The 18,896-nt window shown below is 42.0% G+C and overlaps 1 protein-coding gene across 1 annotated transcript; it reads right to left on the bottom strand.

The window, feature by feature from the left end:
- Positions 1–9,637: 9,637 nt before the first annotated feature.
- Positions 9,638–14,630, bottom strand: LOC125551590. The gene is made up of 10 exons (XM_048714843.1): positions 14,350–14,630; positions 14,092–14,193; positions 13,453–13,572; positions 12,905–13,153; positions 12,315–12,765; positions 11,987–12,228; positions 11,680–11,892; positions 11,283–11,375; positions 11,095–11,196; positions 9,638–10,280 (listed from the first exon to the last, which is right to left on the bottom strand). The coding sequence occupies exons 4-10, from the start codon at positions 13,133–13,135 to the stop codon at positions 9,912–9,914; spliced, it is 1,701 nt and encodes a 566-aa protein (XP_048570800.1). The 5' UTR covers positions 13,136–13,153; positions 13,453–13,572; positions 14,092–14,193; positions 14,350–14,630; the 3' UTR covers positions 9,638–9,911.
- Between the last annotated feature and the right edge of the window lie 4,266 nt (positions 14,631–18,896).

The raw sequence follows: 18,896 nt of genomic DNA, 5'->3' as shown, positions 1-18,896 counted from the left end.
TGTTGTAGAATTTCTGGATAGCATAATAGGATACTTGAATAAGAGTTTTTCAATGAAAGACCTCAGTGAAGCTGCTTATATATTGGGCATTAAGATCTATAGAGATAGATCAAGACGCTTAATACGAATTTCACAAAGCCCATACCTTGACATAGTTTTGAAGAAGTTCAAAATGGATCAGTCAAAGAAAGGGTTCTTGCTGGTGTTGCAAGGTGTGGAATTGAGTCAGACTCAATGACCGGCCACTGCAAAAGATAGAGATAAAATGAAAGTCATTCCCTATGTCTTAGCCATAGGTTCTATCATGTATGCTATGTTGTGTACCAAAACTGATGTGTGCATTGCCATAAGTCTGGTAGGGAGGTACCAAAGTAATCCAGGAGTAGATCACTGGACATTGGTCAAGAACATCCTGAAGTACCTCAAAAGGACCAAGGATATGTTTATCGTTTATGGAGGTGACAAAGAGCTCGTCGTAAATGGTTACGTCGATGCTAGCTTTGACACTGATACGGATGAATCTAAGTCACAAACTGGATATGTATTTATATTGAATGGTCGAGCTGTCAGTTGATGCAGTTCCAAGCAGAGCATTATGACGGGATATACGTGTGAAGCGAAGTACATAGCTGCTTCTAAAGCAACAAATGAAGGAGTCTGGATGAAGGAGTTCATATCCGATCGAGGTGTAATACCTAGTGCATCGGGTCCAATGAAAATGTTTCGTGACAATACTGGAGCAATTGCCTTAGTGAAGGAATCCAGATTTCACAAAAGAACCAAACACATCAAGAGACGCTTCAACTCCATCCGTGATCAAGTCAAGGAGGGAGACATAGAGATTTGCAAAATACATACGGATCTGAATGTAGCAGACCCGTTGACTAAGCCTCTTCCACGAGCCAAACATGATCAGCACCAAGACTCCATGGGTGTTAGAATCATTACAATGTAATCTAGATTATAGACTCTAGTGCAAGTGGGGTACTAAAGGAAATATGCCCTAGAGGCAATAATAAAGTTGTTATTTTATATTTCCTTCTTCATGATAAATTTTTATTATTCATGTTAGAATTGTATTGGTCAGAAACCTAAATACATGTGTGAATACATAGACAAACACTATGTCCCTAGTGAGCCTCTACTTGACTAGCTCGTTGATCAAAGATGGTTAAGGTTTCCTGACCATGGACATGAGTTGTCATTTGATAATGGGTTCACATCATTAGGAGAATGATGTGATGGACAATACCCACCCATTAGCTTAGCATAATGATCATTCATTTTTGTTGCTATGGCTTTCTTCATGTCAAATACATATTCCTTTGACTATGAGATTATGCAACTCCCGAATACCGGAGGAATGTCTTGTGAGCTATCAAACGACACAACATAACTGGGTGATCATAAGGATGCTCTACAGGTATCTCCGAAGGTGTTTGTTGAGTTGGCATAGATCGAGATTAGGATTTATCACTCCGAGTATCGGAGAGGTATCTCTGGGCCCTCTCGGTAATACACATCATAAGCTTGCAAGTAAATGACTAAGGAGTTTGTCACGAGACGATGTATTATGGAATGAGTAAAGAGACTTGCTGGTAATGAGATTGAGCTAGGTATGCAGATCCCGACGATCGAATCTCGGGCAAGTAACATATTGATAGACAAAGGGAATAACGTATGTTGTCATAACGGTTTGATCGATAAAGATCTTCGTAGAATATGTAGCAGCCAATATGAGCATCCAAGTTCCGCTATTGGTTATTTACCGGAGAGATGTCTCGGTCATGTCTACATAGTTCTCGAACCCTTAGGGTCCGCATGCTTAACGTTCGATGACGATATTGTATTATATTTGTTAGGTGATTTGGTGACTAGATGTTGTTCGGAGTCCCGGATGAGATCACAGACATGATGAGGAGTCTCAAAATGGTCGAGAGGTAAAGATTGATATATAGTACGATAGTATTCGGACACCGGAAGTGTTCCAGAATGTATTGTGTATTTATCGGAGTACTAGAGGGGTTACCGGAACCCCCGAGGGGAATATATGGGCCACGAGAGGGGAGCACACCAGCTGACAAGGGGTGGTGCGCCCCCCTATGGCAGGAGGCTGAATTGGAGAAGGAGAAGAGGGGGTTTACCCCCTTCCTTCTCTTCTTCTCTCTTCCCTTTTCCCTTCCGGCATTTATGGTAGGGGGGAGGCCGAAATGGGGAGGTCCCCAAGTAGGATTTGGCCTACTTGGGGCGCACCCTGGCTGCTCCCCTCCTCCTCCCACCTATATATATGTTTCGAGGGGCGCCTAGAACACACAATAATTGTTAGCCGTGTGCGGTGCCCCCCTCCACAGTTTACACCCCCGGTCATATTTTTGCGGTGTTTAGGCGAAACCCTGCGAAGGTCACTACACCATCACTATCACCATGCCGTCGTGTTGATGGAACTCATATATGAAGGAAATATGCTCTAGAGGAAATAATAAAGTTGTTATTTATATTTCCTTATATCATGATAAATGTTTATTATTCATGCTAGAATTGTATTAACTGGAAACTTGATACATGTGTGGATACATAGACAATACATTGTGTCCCTAGTAAGCCTCTACTAGACTAGCTAGTTAATCAAAGATGGTTAAGTTTCCTAGCCATAGAAATGTGTTGTCATTTGATGTATGGGATCACATCATTAGGAGAATGATGTGATGGACAAGACCCATCCGTTAGCATAGCATAATGATCGTTAAGTTTTATTGCTATTGCTTTCTTCATAACTTATACATATTCCATTGACTATTATATTATGCAACTCCCGGATGCCGAAGGAATGCCTTGTGTGCTATCAAACGTCACAACGTAACTAGGTAATTAAAAAGATGCTCTACAGGTATCTCTGAAGGTGTTTGTTGGGTTGGCATAGACCGAGATTAGGATTTGTCACTCTGAGTATTGGAGAGGTATCTCGGACCTCTCGGTAATGCACATCATAATAAGACTTGCAAGCAATGTGACTAATGAGTTAGTTACGGGATGATGCATTACAGAACGAGTAAAGAGACTTGTCGGTAACGAGATTGAACTAGGTATGGAGATACCGACGATTGAATCTCAGGCAAGTAACATACCGATGACAAAGGGAATAATGTATGTTGTCATTACGGTATGACCGATAAAGATCTTTGTAAAATATGTGGGAACCAATATGAGCATCCAGATTCAACTATTGGTTATTGACAAGAGAGGTGTCTCGGTCATGTCTACAGAGTTCTCGAACCCGTAGGGTCCGCATGCTTAATGTTCGATCACGATTTTGTATTATATGACTTATGTGATTTGGTGACCGAATGTTGTTCAGAGTACCGAATGAGATCACGAACATGACAAGGAGTCTCGAAATGGTCGAGAGGTAAATATTCATATATATGACGGTATTTGGACACCGGAAGTGTTCCGGGGGTACCGGGTACATATCGGGTCACTAGAAGGGGTTCCGGTCACCCCCCGGCAAAGATTTGGGCCTATTGGGCCAAGAGGGGAAACACAGTAGCCAACATGGGCTTCTGCGCCCCCCTTGATGTCCGAATAGGATGGGGAAAGGAAAAGGGGAAGAGGGAAGGAAGGGGAGGCAATTCGGCCTCCCCCTTCCTTCCCTCCTCTCTCTCGTTTCCTTCCCTCTCTGGAAAAGATGGTAAAGGGGGAGGCCGAATTGGACAAGCCCCCAAGTAGGATTCCTCCTAGTTGGGGCGCCCCATGGCTGTCCTCCACCCCCTCTCACCTATATATATGTGGGGTCGGGGCGCCTAGAACACACAACAAAACATTGTTAGCCGTGTGTGGCGCCCCCCTCCACAGTTTACATCTCTGGTCATATTGTCGTTGTGCTTAGGCGAAGCCCTGCGCGGATCACTTCACCATCACTGTCACCAGGCCGTCATGCTAACGAAACTCTCCCTCGACACTTTGCTAGATCAAGAGTTCGAGGGACGTCAACGAGCTGAGCGTGTGCAGAACTCGGAGGTGTCGTACGTTTGGTACTTGATCGGTTGAATCAAGAAGACGTTCAACTACATCAAGTGTGTTAATCTAATGCTTCCGCTTTTGGTCTAAGAGGGTACATGGACACACTCTCCCCCTTTCGTTGCTATGCATCTCCTAGATAGATCTTCCGTGATCGTAGGAATTTTTTTGAAATTGCATGCTACGTTCCCCAACAATGGTATCTGAGCCAGGTCTATGCGTAGATGATATGCACGAGTAAACACAAAGAGATGTGGGTGATAGTAGTCATAATGCTTACCACCATTGTCTTATTTTGATTCAGTGGTATTGTTGGATGAAGCGGCCTGGACCAACCTTACATGACCACATTCATGAGACCGGTTCCACCGACAGACATGCAACTTGTTTTGCATAAAGGTGGCTGGCGGGTGTCTGTTTCTCCAACTTTAGTTGAATCGAATTTGACTATGGTCGGTCCTTGTTGAAGGTTAAAACAGCACACTTGATGAAAAATCATTGTGGTTTTGATGCATAAGTAAGAACGGTTCTTACAAGAAGCTCGTAGCAGCCACGTAAAACTTGCAACAACAAAGTAGAGGATGTCTAACTTGTTTTTGCATGGCATGTTGTGATGTGATATGGTCAAGACATGATGTGATATACATTGTTGCATGAGATGATAATGTTTTGTAGAAGTTATCGGCAACTGGCAGGAGCCTTATGGTTGTCGCTTTATTGTATGAAATGCAAACGCCATGTAATTGCATTACTTTATCACTATACATTAGCGATAGTTGTAGAAGCAATAGTTGGCGAGACGACCACGACGCTACGATGGAGATCAAGGTGTCAAGCCGTGACGATGGAGATCATGACGGTGCTTTGGAGATGGAGACCAAAGGCACAAGATGATGATGACCATATCATGTCACATATTTTGATTGCATGTGATGTTTATCATTTTATGAATTTTATTTTGCTTAGTACGGCGGTAGCATTATAAGATGATCCCTTACTAAAATTTCAAGGTATAAGTGTTCTCCCTGAGTATGCACCGTTGCGACAGTTCTCATGCTGAGACACCACGTGATGATCGGGTGTGATAACCTCTACGTTCACATACAATAGGTGCAAGACAATTTTGCACATGCGAAATACTCGGGTTAAACTTGACGAGCCTAGCATGTATAGACATGGCCTCAGAACATTGGAGACCGAAAGGTCGAACGTGAATCATATAGTAGATATGATCAACATAGAGATGTTCACCATTGAAAACTATTCCATCTCACGTGATGATCGGACATGGTTTAGTTGATATGGATCACGTGATCATTGAGATGACTCGAGGGATATCTATCTAAGTGGGCGTTGTTAAGTAATATGATTAATTGAACTTAATTTATCATAAACTTAGTCTTGATGGTATTTGCATATCTATGTTGTAGATCAATAGCTTGTGATGTAGCTCCCCATTTATTTTTGATATGTTCATAGAGAAAAATAAGTTGAAAGATGATAGTAGCAATGATGAGGACTGGATCCGTGCTCTGAGAATTATCCTCATTGTTGCACAGAAGAATTATGTCCTTAATGCACCGCTAGGTGACAAACCTATTGCAGGAGAAGGTGCACACGTTATGAATGTTTGGCAAGCTCGGTATGATGACTACTTGATAGTTTAGTGCGCCATGCTTTACGGCTTAGAACCGGGACTTCAAAAACGTTTTGAATGCCACGGAGCATATAAGATGTTCCAAGAGCTGAAATTGGTATTTCAGACTCATGCCCGAGTCGATAGGTATGAGACCTCTGACAAGTACTTTGCCTACAAGACGGAGGATAATAGCTCAACTAGTGAGCATGTGCTCAGAATGTATGAGTACTACAATCGCTTGAATCAAGTGGGAGTTAATATTCCTGATAAGATAGTGATAGATAGAGTTCTCTAGTCACTATCACCAAGTTACTGCAACTTCGTGATGAACTATAATATGCAAGGGATGACGAAAATGATTCCCGAGCTCATCGCGATGCTAAAATCAGCGAAGGTAGAAATCAAGAAAGAGCATCAAGTCTTGATGGTTAACAATACCACTAGTTTAAGAAAAGGGGCAAAGGAAAAGAAAGGGAACTTCAGGAAATAATGGAAAGCAAGTTGTCACTCCCGTGAAGAAACGCAAAGCTAGACCTAAGCCTAAAACCGAGTGCTTCTACTGCAAAGGGAATGGTCACTAGAAGCGGAACTACCCCAAATGCTTGGCGGATAAGAAGGATGGCAAAGTAAAAAAAGGTATATTTGATATACATGTTATTGATGTGTGCTTTACTAGTGTTCATAGTAACCCCAGGGTATTTGATACCGGTTCAGTTGCTAAGATTAGTAAATCAAAACGAGAATTGCAAAATGAACAGAGACTACTTAAGGGCGAGGTCACGATGTGTGTTGGAAGTGATTCCAAGGTTGATAAGATCACCATCACACACTCCCTCTACCTTCGAGATTAGTGTTGGACCCAAATAAATGTTATTTGGTGTTTGCGTTGAGCATGAATATGATTGGATCATGATTATTGCGATACAGTTATTAATTTAAGTCAGAGAATAATTGTTGTTCTGTTTACATGAATAAAACCTTCTATGGTCATACACCCAATGTAAATGGTTTATTGAATGCCAAAAGATGCAAAGTTGATAATGATAGTGCAATATATTTGTGGCACTGCCGTTTAGGTCATATTGGTGTAAAGAGCATGAAGAAACTCCATACGGATGGATTTTTGGAATCACTTGATTATGAATCATTTGATACTTGCGAACCATGCCTCATGGGCAAGTTAACTAAAACTCCGTTCTCTGGAAAAATGGAGCGGGCCACTGACTTACTGGAAATAATACATACCAATGTATGCAGTCCGATGAGTGTTGAGACTCGCGGCGGGTATCATTATTTTCTGACCTTCGCGGATGATTTGAGTAGATATGGGTATATCTACTCAATGAAACACAAGTCTGAAACATTTGAAAAGTTCAATGAATTTCAGAGTGAAGTAGAGAATCATCATAACAAGAAAATAAAGTTTCTATGATCTGATCATGGAGGCAAATATTTGAGTTACGAGTTTGGCCTTCATTTAAAAAAATGTAGAATAGTTTCACAACTCACGCCACCTGGAACACCACGGCGTAATGGTGTGTTCGAACGTCGTAGCCGTACTTTATTAGATATGGTGCGATCTATGATGTCTCTTACCGATTTACCACTATTGTTTTGGGGTTATGCATTAGAGATAGTTGCATTCACATAAAACAGGGCACCGCCTAAATCCGTTGAGACTATACCGTATAAACTATGGTTTGGCAAGAAACCAAAGTTGTTGTTTCTTAAAGTTTGGGGTTGCGATGCTTATGTAAAAAAGTTTCAAACTGATAATCCTGAACCCAAATCAGAGAAGTGCATCTTCATAGGATACCCAAAAAGAAACTGTTGGGTGCACCTTTTATCATAGATCCGAAGACAAGATTTTTGTTGCTAAGAATGGATCCTTTCTAGAGAAGGAGTTTCTCTCAAAAGAAGTGAGTGGGAGGAAAGTAGAACTTGATGAGGTAATTGTACCTTCTCTCGAATTGGAAAGTAGCTCATCACAGAAATCAGTTCCAGTGATGCCTACACCAACTAGAGACGAAGCTAATGATAATGATCATGAAACTTTAGATCAAGTTACTACTGAACCTCGTAGGTCAACCAAAGCACGTTCCGCACCAGAGTGGTATGGTAATCCTATTCTGCAAGTCAAGTTACTAGACCATGACGAACCTACGAACTATGAGGAAGCGATGATGAGCCCAGATTCCGACAAATGGCTTGAGGTCATGAAATCCGAGATAGGATCCATGTATGAGAACAAAGTGTGGACTTTGGTTGACTTGCCCGATGATTGGCAAGCCATAGAGAATAAATGGATCTTCAAGAAGAAGACTGACGCTGATGGTAATGTTACTGTCTACAAAGATCGACTTGTTGCAAAAGGTTTTCGACAAGTTCAAGGTGTTGACTACAATGAGATTTTTTCACTCATAGCGATGTTTAAGTCTGTCCGAATCATGTTAGCAATTGTCGTATTTTATGAAATCTGGCAAATGGATGTCAAAGATGCATTCCTTAATAATGGATTTCTTAAAGAAGAGTTGGATATGATGCAACCAGAAGGTTTTGTCGATCCTAAAGGTGCTAACAAAGTGTGCAAGCTCCAGCAATCCATCTATGGACTGGTGAAAACATCTCGGAAGTTGGAATATACGCGTTGATAAGGTGATCAGAGCATATGGTTTTATACAGACTTATGGTGAAGCATGTGTTTACAAGAAAGTGAGTGGGAGCTCTATAGCATTTTACATATTATATGTGGATGACATATTGTTGATCAGGAATGACATCGAATTTCTAGATAGCATAAAAGGATACTTGAATAAGATTTTTTCAATAAAAGACCTCGGTAAAGCTACTTATATATTGAGCATCAAGATCTATAGAGATAGATCAAGATGCGTGATATGAATTTGACAAAAGCACATATACCTTGACAAGATTCTGAAGGATTCAAAATGGATCAGTCAAAGAAAGGGTTCTTACTTGTGTTACATGGTGTGAAGTTGAGTAAGACTCAAAGCCCGACCACGGCAGAAGATAGAGAGAGAATGAAAGTTATTCCCTATGCCTCAGCCATAGGTTCTATACGATATGCCATGTTGTGTACCAGACCTCTTGTGTACCTTGCCATGAGTTTGGCAAGGGGGTACAACAGTGATCCAGGAGTAGATCATTGGATAGCAGTCAAAATTATCCTTGGAGGACTAAGGAAATATATCTCGGTTATGGAGGTGATAAAGAGTTCGCCGTAAAGAGTTACGTCGATGCAGGCTTTTACACCGATCCAGATGACTCAGAGTCTCAATCTGGATACATATTGAAGGTGGGAGCAATTAGCTAGATTAGCTCCATGTTGAGCATTGTAGACATAGAAATTTGCAAACACTACAAGAAATACGGTAAATTATGACTCCCCATTTTGGTCGTTAATTCATCATTGCTTTCATTTATTGACTTTTTTGACCAAATTCGGAACGTCAACAGTTGACCGTCAAGAACGAACAAACGTGACCTTTTCTGGAATTTTGGTCATGGCCGCGCTTGACCAAAATTTTCGTAGTTAAATCTTTGACCAAAATTATGGTCATTACTAATGAGCCTAGGCCACGTAGGATCTGATGTGGCTGAACCAACGTCGCGCTGACGTGGAAAAAATGATGACATGGATGCCACATAGGGTCAGTCCAAATCAGTTGTTTTAATGGGCTAAGCCCAATAATTTAGCGCATTTTTACATTTACTTTTGGGCCACGGCCTTTTAATGTTAGTTCTTGGGCTCAGGCAATGTGCAGTCCATTTATTCAATCTATCATTAATTGGACCAGCCCTTCTCTCTAACCAACAAAAATATATGAATCTTTTTTCTATCAAAAAATCTATATTGGGCCTTGAGACGAGCCAGCCCACTCATACAATTTAGTATTTTCGGTCCAGCCAATAACCAACAGTAGCTCAAAAAAATCATTGCACAGTTTGGCAGTCCCCCAATACAATTCTCCAAGATTTCATTAACTTAGGCCCAACAGTATCATTACACCACAAGTTCATAAGATGCACCAACCAAAATAACATAGCCAGTAGCTTAGTATCAGTACACCATGTTCATAAGATTAAGATGCACCAACCAAAACACAACCTCATCAAACCACAGCCAATCTCTAGTCCATATTGTGGTTCACATGTCCAGTCAAAGAAACTCATCAACCCCAAGTCAAAACAACTCAACATCAAAAGTCCCAAAGCCAACATCAACCACGCCGTACTAAACTATTTTACCTACGAACAGATCCATAAGACGCACAAATCTAGCATCGGTGGCCTCAACTCTTTGCAGTAACAACTGATACTCTGCGGCGCGTTCAGCTTCGGTCTCCTCTAATTTCTTCTTGACCTCAACAAGCTCCTCTCGCATCAACTCAGCGACTCGCCTCTCCTTCTCAAGCTTGTACTCTAGTTCTTGTACATGAGCATCCAAAGCAGCTGCAGATCTGTTGAACTTCTTCTTGGAGCTCGACTCAAGGCCAACATTTTGAAGGAATGTGCTGGAGGGACATTCTTTAGTGAGAATGTCAGCAACAACAGCAACAACATTCTTTGGTACCCCTTGTTCCATAGCTTTTTCCATGTCAGCCTGACATTTAAAGAAAGATGCACACACATGTCATTGCAGTTGGTTCTGAATAACTAGGAAACTTTATAAGCAAACTACTCAAGAATGTTGACTAAATAATAATCCAGTCTCCATGCTACTAATTAACTAGTTATTTGAAAACTTTGAAGCAGGCAAGAAGAATTAATCATCCTTGGGAATCACTTTTTTTGCAAGTTACTATCAGCTACATGAAAGAAGCATGGCACCAGGTTTATTAAACATGTAAGCATACACAACAAACCATTGTTGAAATTTAAATTAGGCAACTATGTGCATTTCTGTTTAGCTTAAATGGGAACATGGAACAGATAAGAATGTAGTACGTTTCAGGAGCGCATATGTTGTTTCTTTAGTACAGTATACACTATCAGAGAAATCCACTTCCACAAGTCCTAAACATTTCATTCAGATCGTATATGAAATGACAGAGTTTCTCCACTCGGAAAGATGGGAAGATAGATGCTTCAGGCAATCACTAGACAAATAATCAAAGAGCATACACCGCTCTCTCTTAATTAATAGTGTCCAACAACAAGCTATACCTGCTGGACTGCAACAAGAACTAAAATTGCCTAAATATTGTCGCATTTCCAGTACCAAAATGAATATGCAATGCAATGAAACAGAGGACTGGTACAAACAAACTATAACAAAACATGAATCATATATGGTACTACTTTGAAAAAACCATCTCTATCAAATCCGTCAAGCAGAAGTCATATAATGTAATCAAGTGTAACAAGGATGAGGTAAACAAGCCTCATCAACATGAAAAAGTATACTAAAAACTTACTATCGCCTTCTTAACTGGCTCAGAGAAACCAGTCTTCTTGCCATTGTGGCACTCCTTGAATAGATCAAACGCAGTCAACTCTTCACCCTTACGAGCCTCTTTCTGAAATTGTTTACGACACAATGGAACAATAAGAAACAATTGAAAGAATCACTATATTAGCAAATGATAACATGAGAGATCCTTACCAAAGCATGCACATGGGAAATGTAGGGGCGAGAACCAGTTTTCTGATGGAACTTAACTTTGGAACGGTTATCCTTGTTTGACTGACAGGTTTCCTACCATGGAAAAAGAAACATGAGAATTAATGGAGCAACCATAAAGGCTCCTACAGATTGCAATCCAAGTTGCAGTTCAAAAGTGTATGTGGCCATAATAGCATGAAAACAATGTTATTATCATCTCTCCAAGCAGCACAACGATGGCAAGATAAAACAAGCACAATAGACACAATGGTAAACAAGCACATCATCATTATTATACCAGCTAAATAGCTATCGTATGAACATGGCAAGATAAAACAAGCACAATGGTAAACATAGACACAATGAACTCCTTCACATAGAACTAAAGTATGAATACCTTGTGCCTTGGGGTAGACCACATCTTGACCAGCCTTTGCCACTCCGCATCTGTCACATTCTTATCAGGAGATTTGACACTCACTAGATTGGCCGGTACATTGTCAAAATGCTTCTTCTTGAGATGGTGGCGCCTATTCTTCAACGCGGTCTTGAGGATGTCAGTGCATGCATACTTCACGGCATCGGAACGGGTTTCCATATCAAAATTGATCTGAGTAGATAACATATAATGCAAGGGCACAATTTAGAATGATATAACAAGTGAACAGAAATAATCACATTTGGCTGAGAAAGAATAAACTTACAGCAACTTTGCCAATGAAATTGTCAATATGATGCCCATTGGCCTTGTACTCCTTGAAGTGGGGAAGGAGTGGTAGATGCTTCCTCGCAGCAACCCCACCCTGGGATGCAAGCTTTGCAGCCTGTGCTGGTTTGTCCGGGTGTTTCTTCCCCTCGGCCACTTGGATGATAATCTTAGAGCCTAACTCTTTAGTGAGTCTTTCGAGCCCTTTCCCATTCCTGCACTTATCCACAATAGGTGTAGCTGAAAAAGAAGACGTTCATACAGTTAACATAAATCAAGTTTGCATTTCATGATTTCATAACTGATCATGTGTTATTATTACTTGCCTTCAACGTCCATTTGCCGCTGTTGGCCAAGCTGTTGGTCAGAGAACTTAGGAACTTCAATTGGCTGATTTGTGCACAGAGTAGATGGGACATGGCTTGTTTCACCCATCTGCATCAGACTTACTTCACCCCCATGCATCAGGCTTCTTTCATCTTCGTGCATCGAGCTTCTTACATCCATGTGCACATGGAGGCTTCCTTCATCCACATTTGTCGGGCTTCCTACATCCATTTGCACAAGACTTTCTTCATGGTTGGTTAGAGACAGCTTTGTTTTCTGCCTAGTGACTCGAGCAGATTCATGTTCATCCGAGTTCAAAACAGGTAGCACCCTCTTTGAGCCTCCTGAGGCTGGAGCAATCACCCTTGTTTTTCCTGGAGCCATCTCAGAAGGTTTATCAGAACTCTTCTTAGTCTTTTTATTGATCGACTTCCTTGCCTTCTTAGAAACCTTCAAAGCATTATAATAAAAAAGAGACAACTATTAGATCTCATGCAAAAAAATGTCTTTCAAAAATTAGTAAAAGCACTCAAGCACATATAGCATACAAATAGCCCCCATCCCTCAAAAACAAAGGTAGAATTAGCACCTTATCTTCCTTCTCCACTACAATATCATCAACTTCATCCTCCTCGATGACCTCATCGTCAGGACTGTACATAGAGCTTGAGCCTTGTTGTGTTATGGCAGAAGATGAGTCCCCACCGGTGATGGCACTACCTTGCTGCATTTGATTTGAGTTCCTAACCATCATACCTAATGCAGCGATGCCAAGTGATTGGAATATGCGGTTGTTCCTCATCAGCCCTAATCTTCTCATATTCAGTAGTTGGTGCTTCTTTACATGAACAAAAAAATATAATTGTAAGACTTAATGGTTGAAATGCATAGGAGAAGCAAGACAACACAAACAACTGAGCTGCGAGTTTCTTAGCAATCCTAGAATACAAATACAAATCAGGAGCGAACTATTTTATTTTTTATACAGAGTACATATCAGGAGCGAATTATTAGCAATCCTAGAAGACATAAATTTCGATTAATAGGTTACAAACGTTAGCTAGGCACGGAACTATACAAAGCACAATTCACGTCCATAGAAAACCAAACAGCACACTAAACAAACAAGTCGTATACCTGCAAGTTTCTTGCTCCTTGTCATCTTTGTCATAGTAGATCTAATGGGAACTGGAACTGTGCTAGTCAGCTTGGTTGTTGCCTGGTTTACTTGCCTTGCTTGCTGGACGAGTTAATGGCCTAGGGAGCAGCATAGCAGTTACAAGTTATTAAAAATATAAAGTGGGCTGATGCTTTGGAAGGTAGATAAACAGTTGCACATATAATAGTATCTAGACACAAGCACTTCACTACTTGTCATCGACATCAGTCACACTGTCACACACAAGCTGTAGCCTACACATTTTTAGCTATTGATAAATTGCTTATGTATCATGTCTTCGTACAATATTCAGTTGAGAGCAAGTGCAAATAAAATACATTTGCATTAAGTTGTCCAGTTCATTAAATTTGCAGAAATTAAGTGTAGCAATATGATTAAATATTTAAATTAACAGCCAGTGCAGAACTGATGAAGATTCGGAATTTTCAATAGGGACTGGCAGAACTAGAGCTGCGTGGTCACGTCATGAGTCTACTATTGCAGAGCTATCTAGACTCCCGCAATGCCAGATAAAAACAGACCTAGTTGTCCAGAAACTAAATCAGGTTTAGTTCAAACGGAACACCTACTTGGATGTGGGATGAAGATGAAGTTACCTAGGGGAGGACGGAGAAGATGGTCTGCTTGTACTTGGAGTATGGTCGAACGGTGAGCAGCGGTGGAGTATGGTCGAACGGTCCTCTGCTTCCCTTCCACCTCTGCAACATTCACCACGACATAAGAAATACAGTGAGAAACGGTGGAGTGTGGTGGTGCAGAGAGAGAGAGAGAGATGTGGTGGTGGAGTGTGCTGCTGGGTTGGGCGAGCCGGAGCGGGGAAGCACAGGAGCCCCGCCGGTGGGGAGGCCCTGTACCTGGAGAGGTCAAGGTCGCGCCGCCCCGCCGGTGGTAGGACCGGCCGCTGCTCGCGCCGCGCCGCCGGTGGCTGGACCGGCGGCTGCTCGCGCCACCCCGCCGGTGGCTGGACCGGCCGCTGCTCGCGCCGCCCCACCGGTGGCTGGATCGGCTGCGGCTCGCGCTCGAGGGCCGAGGGGGCGGCTAGGGTTCGTGGGGAGGGCAGAGGGGCGGCTCGGGTTCGAGGGGATTTGGGGGACGGGAGCGGCGGTATGGTGCCATGCGGCTAAATTACTTTGACGAAAATACCCTCGTATCGTGCGGTGCGGGCGTGTAGTGGTGCTCTGTGGTGACAAAAATACCTTCATATGTGCAGCGGGAAAAAATTTGACAGCAGCGGGAAAAATTTTAGGTGTGGTGCGAGGTAAAAATCCATTATAGTTTACTTGTTATTTTTATGTGTGGCGGGAGGAAAAAATAATTAAGTCATTTTTATGAAAATTTGAACTACAACTCCCTTATAGTTTACTTGTTATTTAAAAAAATTAGGTACACAAATATCTATTTCATCAAGAGTTTCACAATATTCAATCCCTAGGTATGAACAGTTATGCCGGCATTTTTGACTGCATTTTGAAACCGACTAACAAATTAAAAAATCAAAAAAAAAAGAAAACCTTCACATAACATCGTGCAGGGTCGCCCGATCTCGCTTCCTCGGGCGCGGTGTCTCGACACGGGGTTGTCGGAGCTTGCTGGTTTCCACACACATTTTTTCATTGGGGTTACTTCAAATCTAGGGTTTGCGATGGCGATGGAGCATTTGTGTCGGCTGGAGCGAACAAGTTGACGGTGAAATAACATGGCGCCGAGGTCCCCACATGTAGCCGCCGCCGGAGCGACAGATGAAGGTAGGGACCAGCAGCTTCGCCGATGGAGGGAGGGTGTCGTGGGAACAGATCTGACAATAGAGATAGGGGGTACGTAGGAGAGGGCAACCCTATGTCTCGGTGCTTCGGGAGCTTTGTTTCTTTGGAGTGTTGAATAAGACCTTACCCTAGGTACATGTCATCGTCAGAGGGGGCAACGGTTTCTCTTCCTTGTTTGCCTCTCGTGCGGTTGGGAAAGAGAACGAGTCATGGGATTAATGGCGTTCATTATCTTTTTTAGGGGGAAATGAATTTATTATCAAGATTCATTTTTTAGGGGGAAAGGAATTTATTATCAAGATTCGGTTATTTGTGAACAATATGATATATCTTTACCTAATAATAAAGCAACAACTTCCCGTGGGTGTTTCAACCGCCGCCGCACCCCCATCCCTGCCCCGCCGCCACACCCTCATCCCTCCGCCGCCGCCGCGCCCCCGTCCCTCCGCCACCACCGTCCCTCCACTCTGCGATGCCAATTCAGAGTGGAAGATGTTGTCCTGAGTGTGTAGAGTTTGCTTTATGTTGATTTTCTAATTTCTACATGTTCCTTTTTACATACTCTCCATTTGCAACGCACGGGCATGTGTCCTAGTTATATATAATTTCCCAAGTTCATATGAATTTATTATGATCTTGGGAGTTTAAATATACTAGTAAAATGCCCGTGCGTTGCACCGGGAGAAACAAATCCTTACATGCCCATTTTCCTTCCAACATGAAGGCATGACAGAGTATTCAGCAACGGGTCACAAGAAAAAGTAGACATGTGGACAGATAGGAGGAGGCAGTGATGGTGGTAAGATCAAACGATGTATGTTAGAATAATGGGGTACAACATCCTCATTACCTTGCTCCCCTCTCCCATTCTTCTTCCTCCTCCTCCTCTCGAGGGCCATCCAAATGTCCCAGACCGTCCCACCTTCACCTCCGGCCCTCCCGCACTTGCATCTCCTCCATATTTGATCCCGCTCTCGAGCCTCCACCTCCACATCTACTTGTTGCTCCGGATCGTCCTCGACCTACAATAGCTAGGTCATCATCCCTACTAACATGCGAGCAATGGCGTACCTCGGTGTGTGGATGCGGAATAAACATTTATGTATGGTCAACTTTGTTGTATGATAACGGACCTGATGACCAACCGGGTGAGCCAGAAGAAATGGGTCTTTTAAGGGCTAAAAAAATAGGTACGCAGCTAGCAACAGATCGGTCCCTTGGTTGGCCTCCTTAAAAACCGGGCGAGTCAGGGGAAACACATACTCACCGAGCCATAAATCAAAGATTGATTTCGTCACTTTTTCGAAAAAAACAAAAAAAACATTTTAGGTTCTATTTTGAATTTCAAAAATACGTTTCTAGAATGATCCTTGAACCCAACTGAACCAAGGTTCTCTATTTGACTATTGTTTCTGAACCCAACTGAACCAAGGCCAGGCAACACTAAGTCTGAACCCACACATTACAACGTCTGAACCCACACAACACTAAGTCAGAACCAACTGCTTCAATAAACAGATTAGGCAAAATTAGTAGTGTGGATTTGTAACAATAAACATACGATTCCATGATCCAGATGAAGCGTGACTGACTTAAACTCTAACAACAACTCAATGACTCGAAAGGTTACTAGCTACCATGGGACTTCTTCAGGATGACACACTCATACTTGACCTGGAACCACTTCATGGCATCTTTTTTCATGGCATCTTCCTTGGTCACCCATCTTCCTTGATCCCAACACGCTCCAGAACGACAAAGAGGTCCATCTTAGTTGAGCACTTGTTCAGGAAGTCATACCTGAGAGAATTAATCCAGTAAGTTTGAAGTATGTAAGCAATAGCACATCAATATTAGCATGCAAACCATAGACCTTTCTGCACTAGAAGCACAAAACATCAATTGGCCATAGACCTTTCTGCACTAGAACCGAACAAGGCAAGGCAAGGCATTAAGACAGATGTGGACACATGAGATAAAATCTAGAGAGAAGTGGATACATAAGATAAATTCACAGACCTGGAACTACTCGTCATCATCACCAACATTGTGACCAGTGTGATCTTCATCATCACTACGATATTGCATCATAGTTTCATCGTGGTCATCCTCCTCCTCGCTTTCATCCAATAATTCAATATGTTGTTTGACAAGTTTTGCCGCTACAATAGGATCAATCACAGAGTGTTCTTGGTCTTTGCGCAGCAGATTCGACACAGTGGATTCATTAGCTCTCACCGGAACTTCCTCCGAATCATCATCCTGGTAATTTAGTCCACTACCATTGGGACCTTGCTCCACGGAAGTTTCAGTCACACTCCACAAATGTCTATGCTAAAATTTCTACACAACTCTCCAATCTCCACCATACTTTGTGTCTTGTAAATAAAACACCTTTGTTGACTGTGTTGCCAGAATAAAAGGATCATTTTTATACCAGCATTTTCCAATATTGATGCTTTTGAAATGTCCATCATATTTAAGTCCTGTCTTTTTGGCATCCAGATCAAACCAATCACAACGAAATAAGACAACTTAACGATTGACACCTTGGGTAGAGTTATACTGCAACTTGATGATTTCTTTCAGTTGACCATAGAAGTCAATGATCTCCTCTTCTCCATCGCCGTTGACTTCACTATCGTTGGTTCCCTCAACCATGACTCCACTGTTTTGCGCCCTATTATTCTTCTCACGGTCCGTTGTGTGGTACTGGACACCCTCAACAACACATGCTGAATATGATAAGACTCCAGAAGCTGGTCCACATGCCAAAGCATAGAGATCATCACTTACCTCTTCTCTCTTCTCCACACGCAAAGAAGTCACATGATTCTGAAACCATCTGGCAAATCCTTTCTCAAGCCTTTCATCAACATTATGACTATCTTCCTGCCGCAATTCTTCCTTGCATAGTCTGCAATGCAAAGGAGAGTGAGTTAAAACATCCTGCCTAAATAAATGGATCAATATAAAATAAATTTTACATGTTTAGAAGAGATCACATACAGGAGATATGGCTGAACCTCAATACAATTATTGAGAACATACCAAACCATCTTGTCATAATCACCCCCAGCATATTTCTTTCTCGAACCTCCAAGTAAATGCACACTGTGGTTGTGAACCGACAAATCAATAGCTTGCAGATCAGCGCACTCTCTATTTCTGCCCTCCCGATTAAATCTTTTTTCCACATCGTCCAAGTACCTCGAGCAAAATGTTAGGCACTCATCAACAACATATGCTTCTGCAATCGATCCTTCAGGTTTGGCCATGTTCCTCACATAACGCTTAGAAGTAAGTAGCCTTCTCTCAATTGGATACATCCATCCGTACTGCACCGGGCCTCTAAGAATTGCCTCATCTGGTAAATGAACGGCTAGATGCACCATGACATCAAAGAAAGCTGGAGGAAAAATCTTCTCTAGTTTGCAAAGAATAACTAGGAATTCTTCCTTAAGTCTTTCTAAAACATCTAGCTTCAAAGTTTTGCAACACAGTTCTTTAAAAAAAATTCCCAAATCAGCGACAGCTTCATATATCTCCTTATCCATGATTCCACGGATACCAACTGGTATAAGTCTTTGGAGGAGGATATGGCAATCATGGGTTTTCAGTGATTGAAGCTTGCATCC

The sequence above is a fragment of the Triticum urartu genome, chromosome 4, assembly GCF_003073215.2.
Source record: "Triticum urartu cultivar G1812 chromosome 4, Tu2.1, whole genome shotgun sequence".
Classification (NCBI taxonomy): domain Eukaryota; kingdom Viridiplantae; phylum Streptophyta; class Magnoliopsida; order Poales; family Poaceae; genus Triticum; species Triticum urartu.
This window is presented reverse-complemented; position numbering and strand designations above follow the sequence as displayed.

Excerpts from the sequence above, each read along its gene's own strand:
- LOC125551590 (XM_048714843.1), bottom strand. The coding sequence starts at position 13,135 with ATGAGAAGATTAGGGCTGATGAGGAACAACCGCATATTCCAATCACTT. Across the intron at positions 12,229-12,314 it reads GCGGCAAATGGACGTTGAAG|CTACACCTATTGTGGATAAG; the intron begins GCAAGTAATAAT and ends CTTCTTTTTCAG. Across the intron at positions 11,197-11,282 it reads TTTCCCATGTGCATGCTTTG|AAAGAGGCTCGTAAGGGTGA; the intron begins GTAAGGATCTCT and ends AAACAATTTCAG.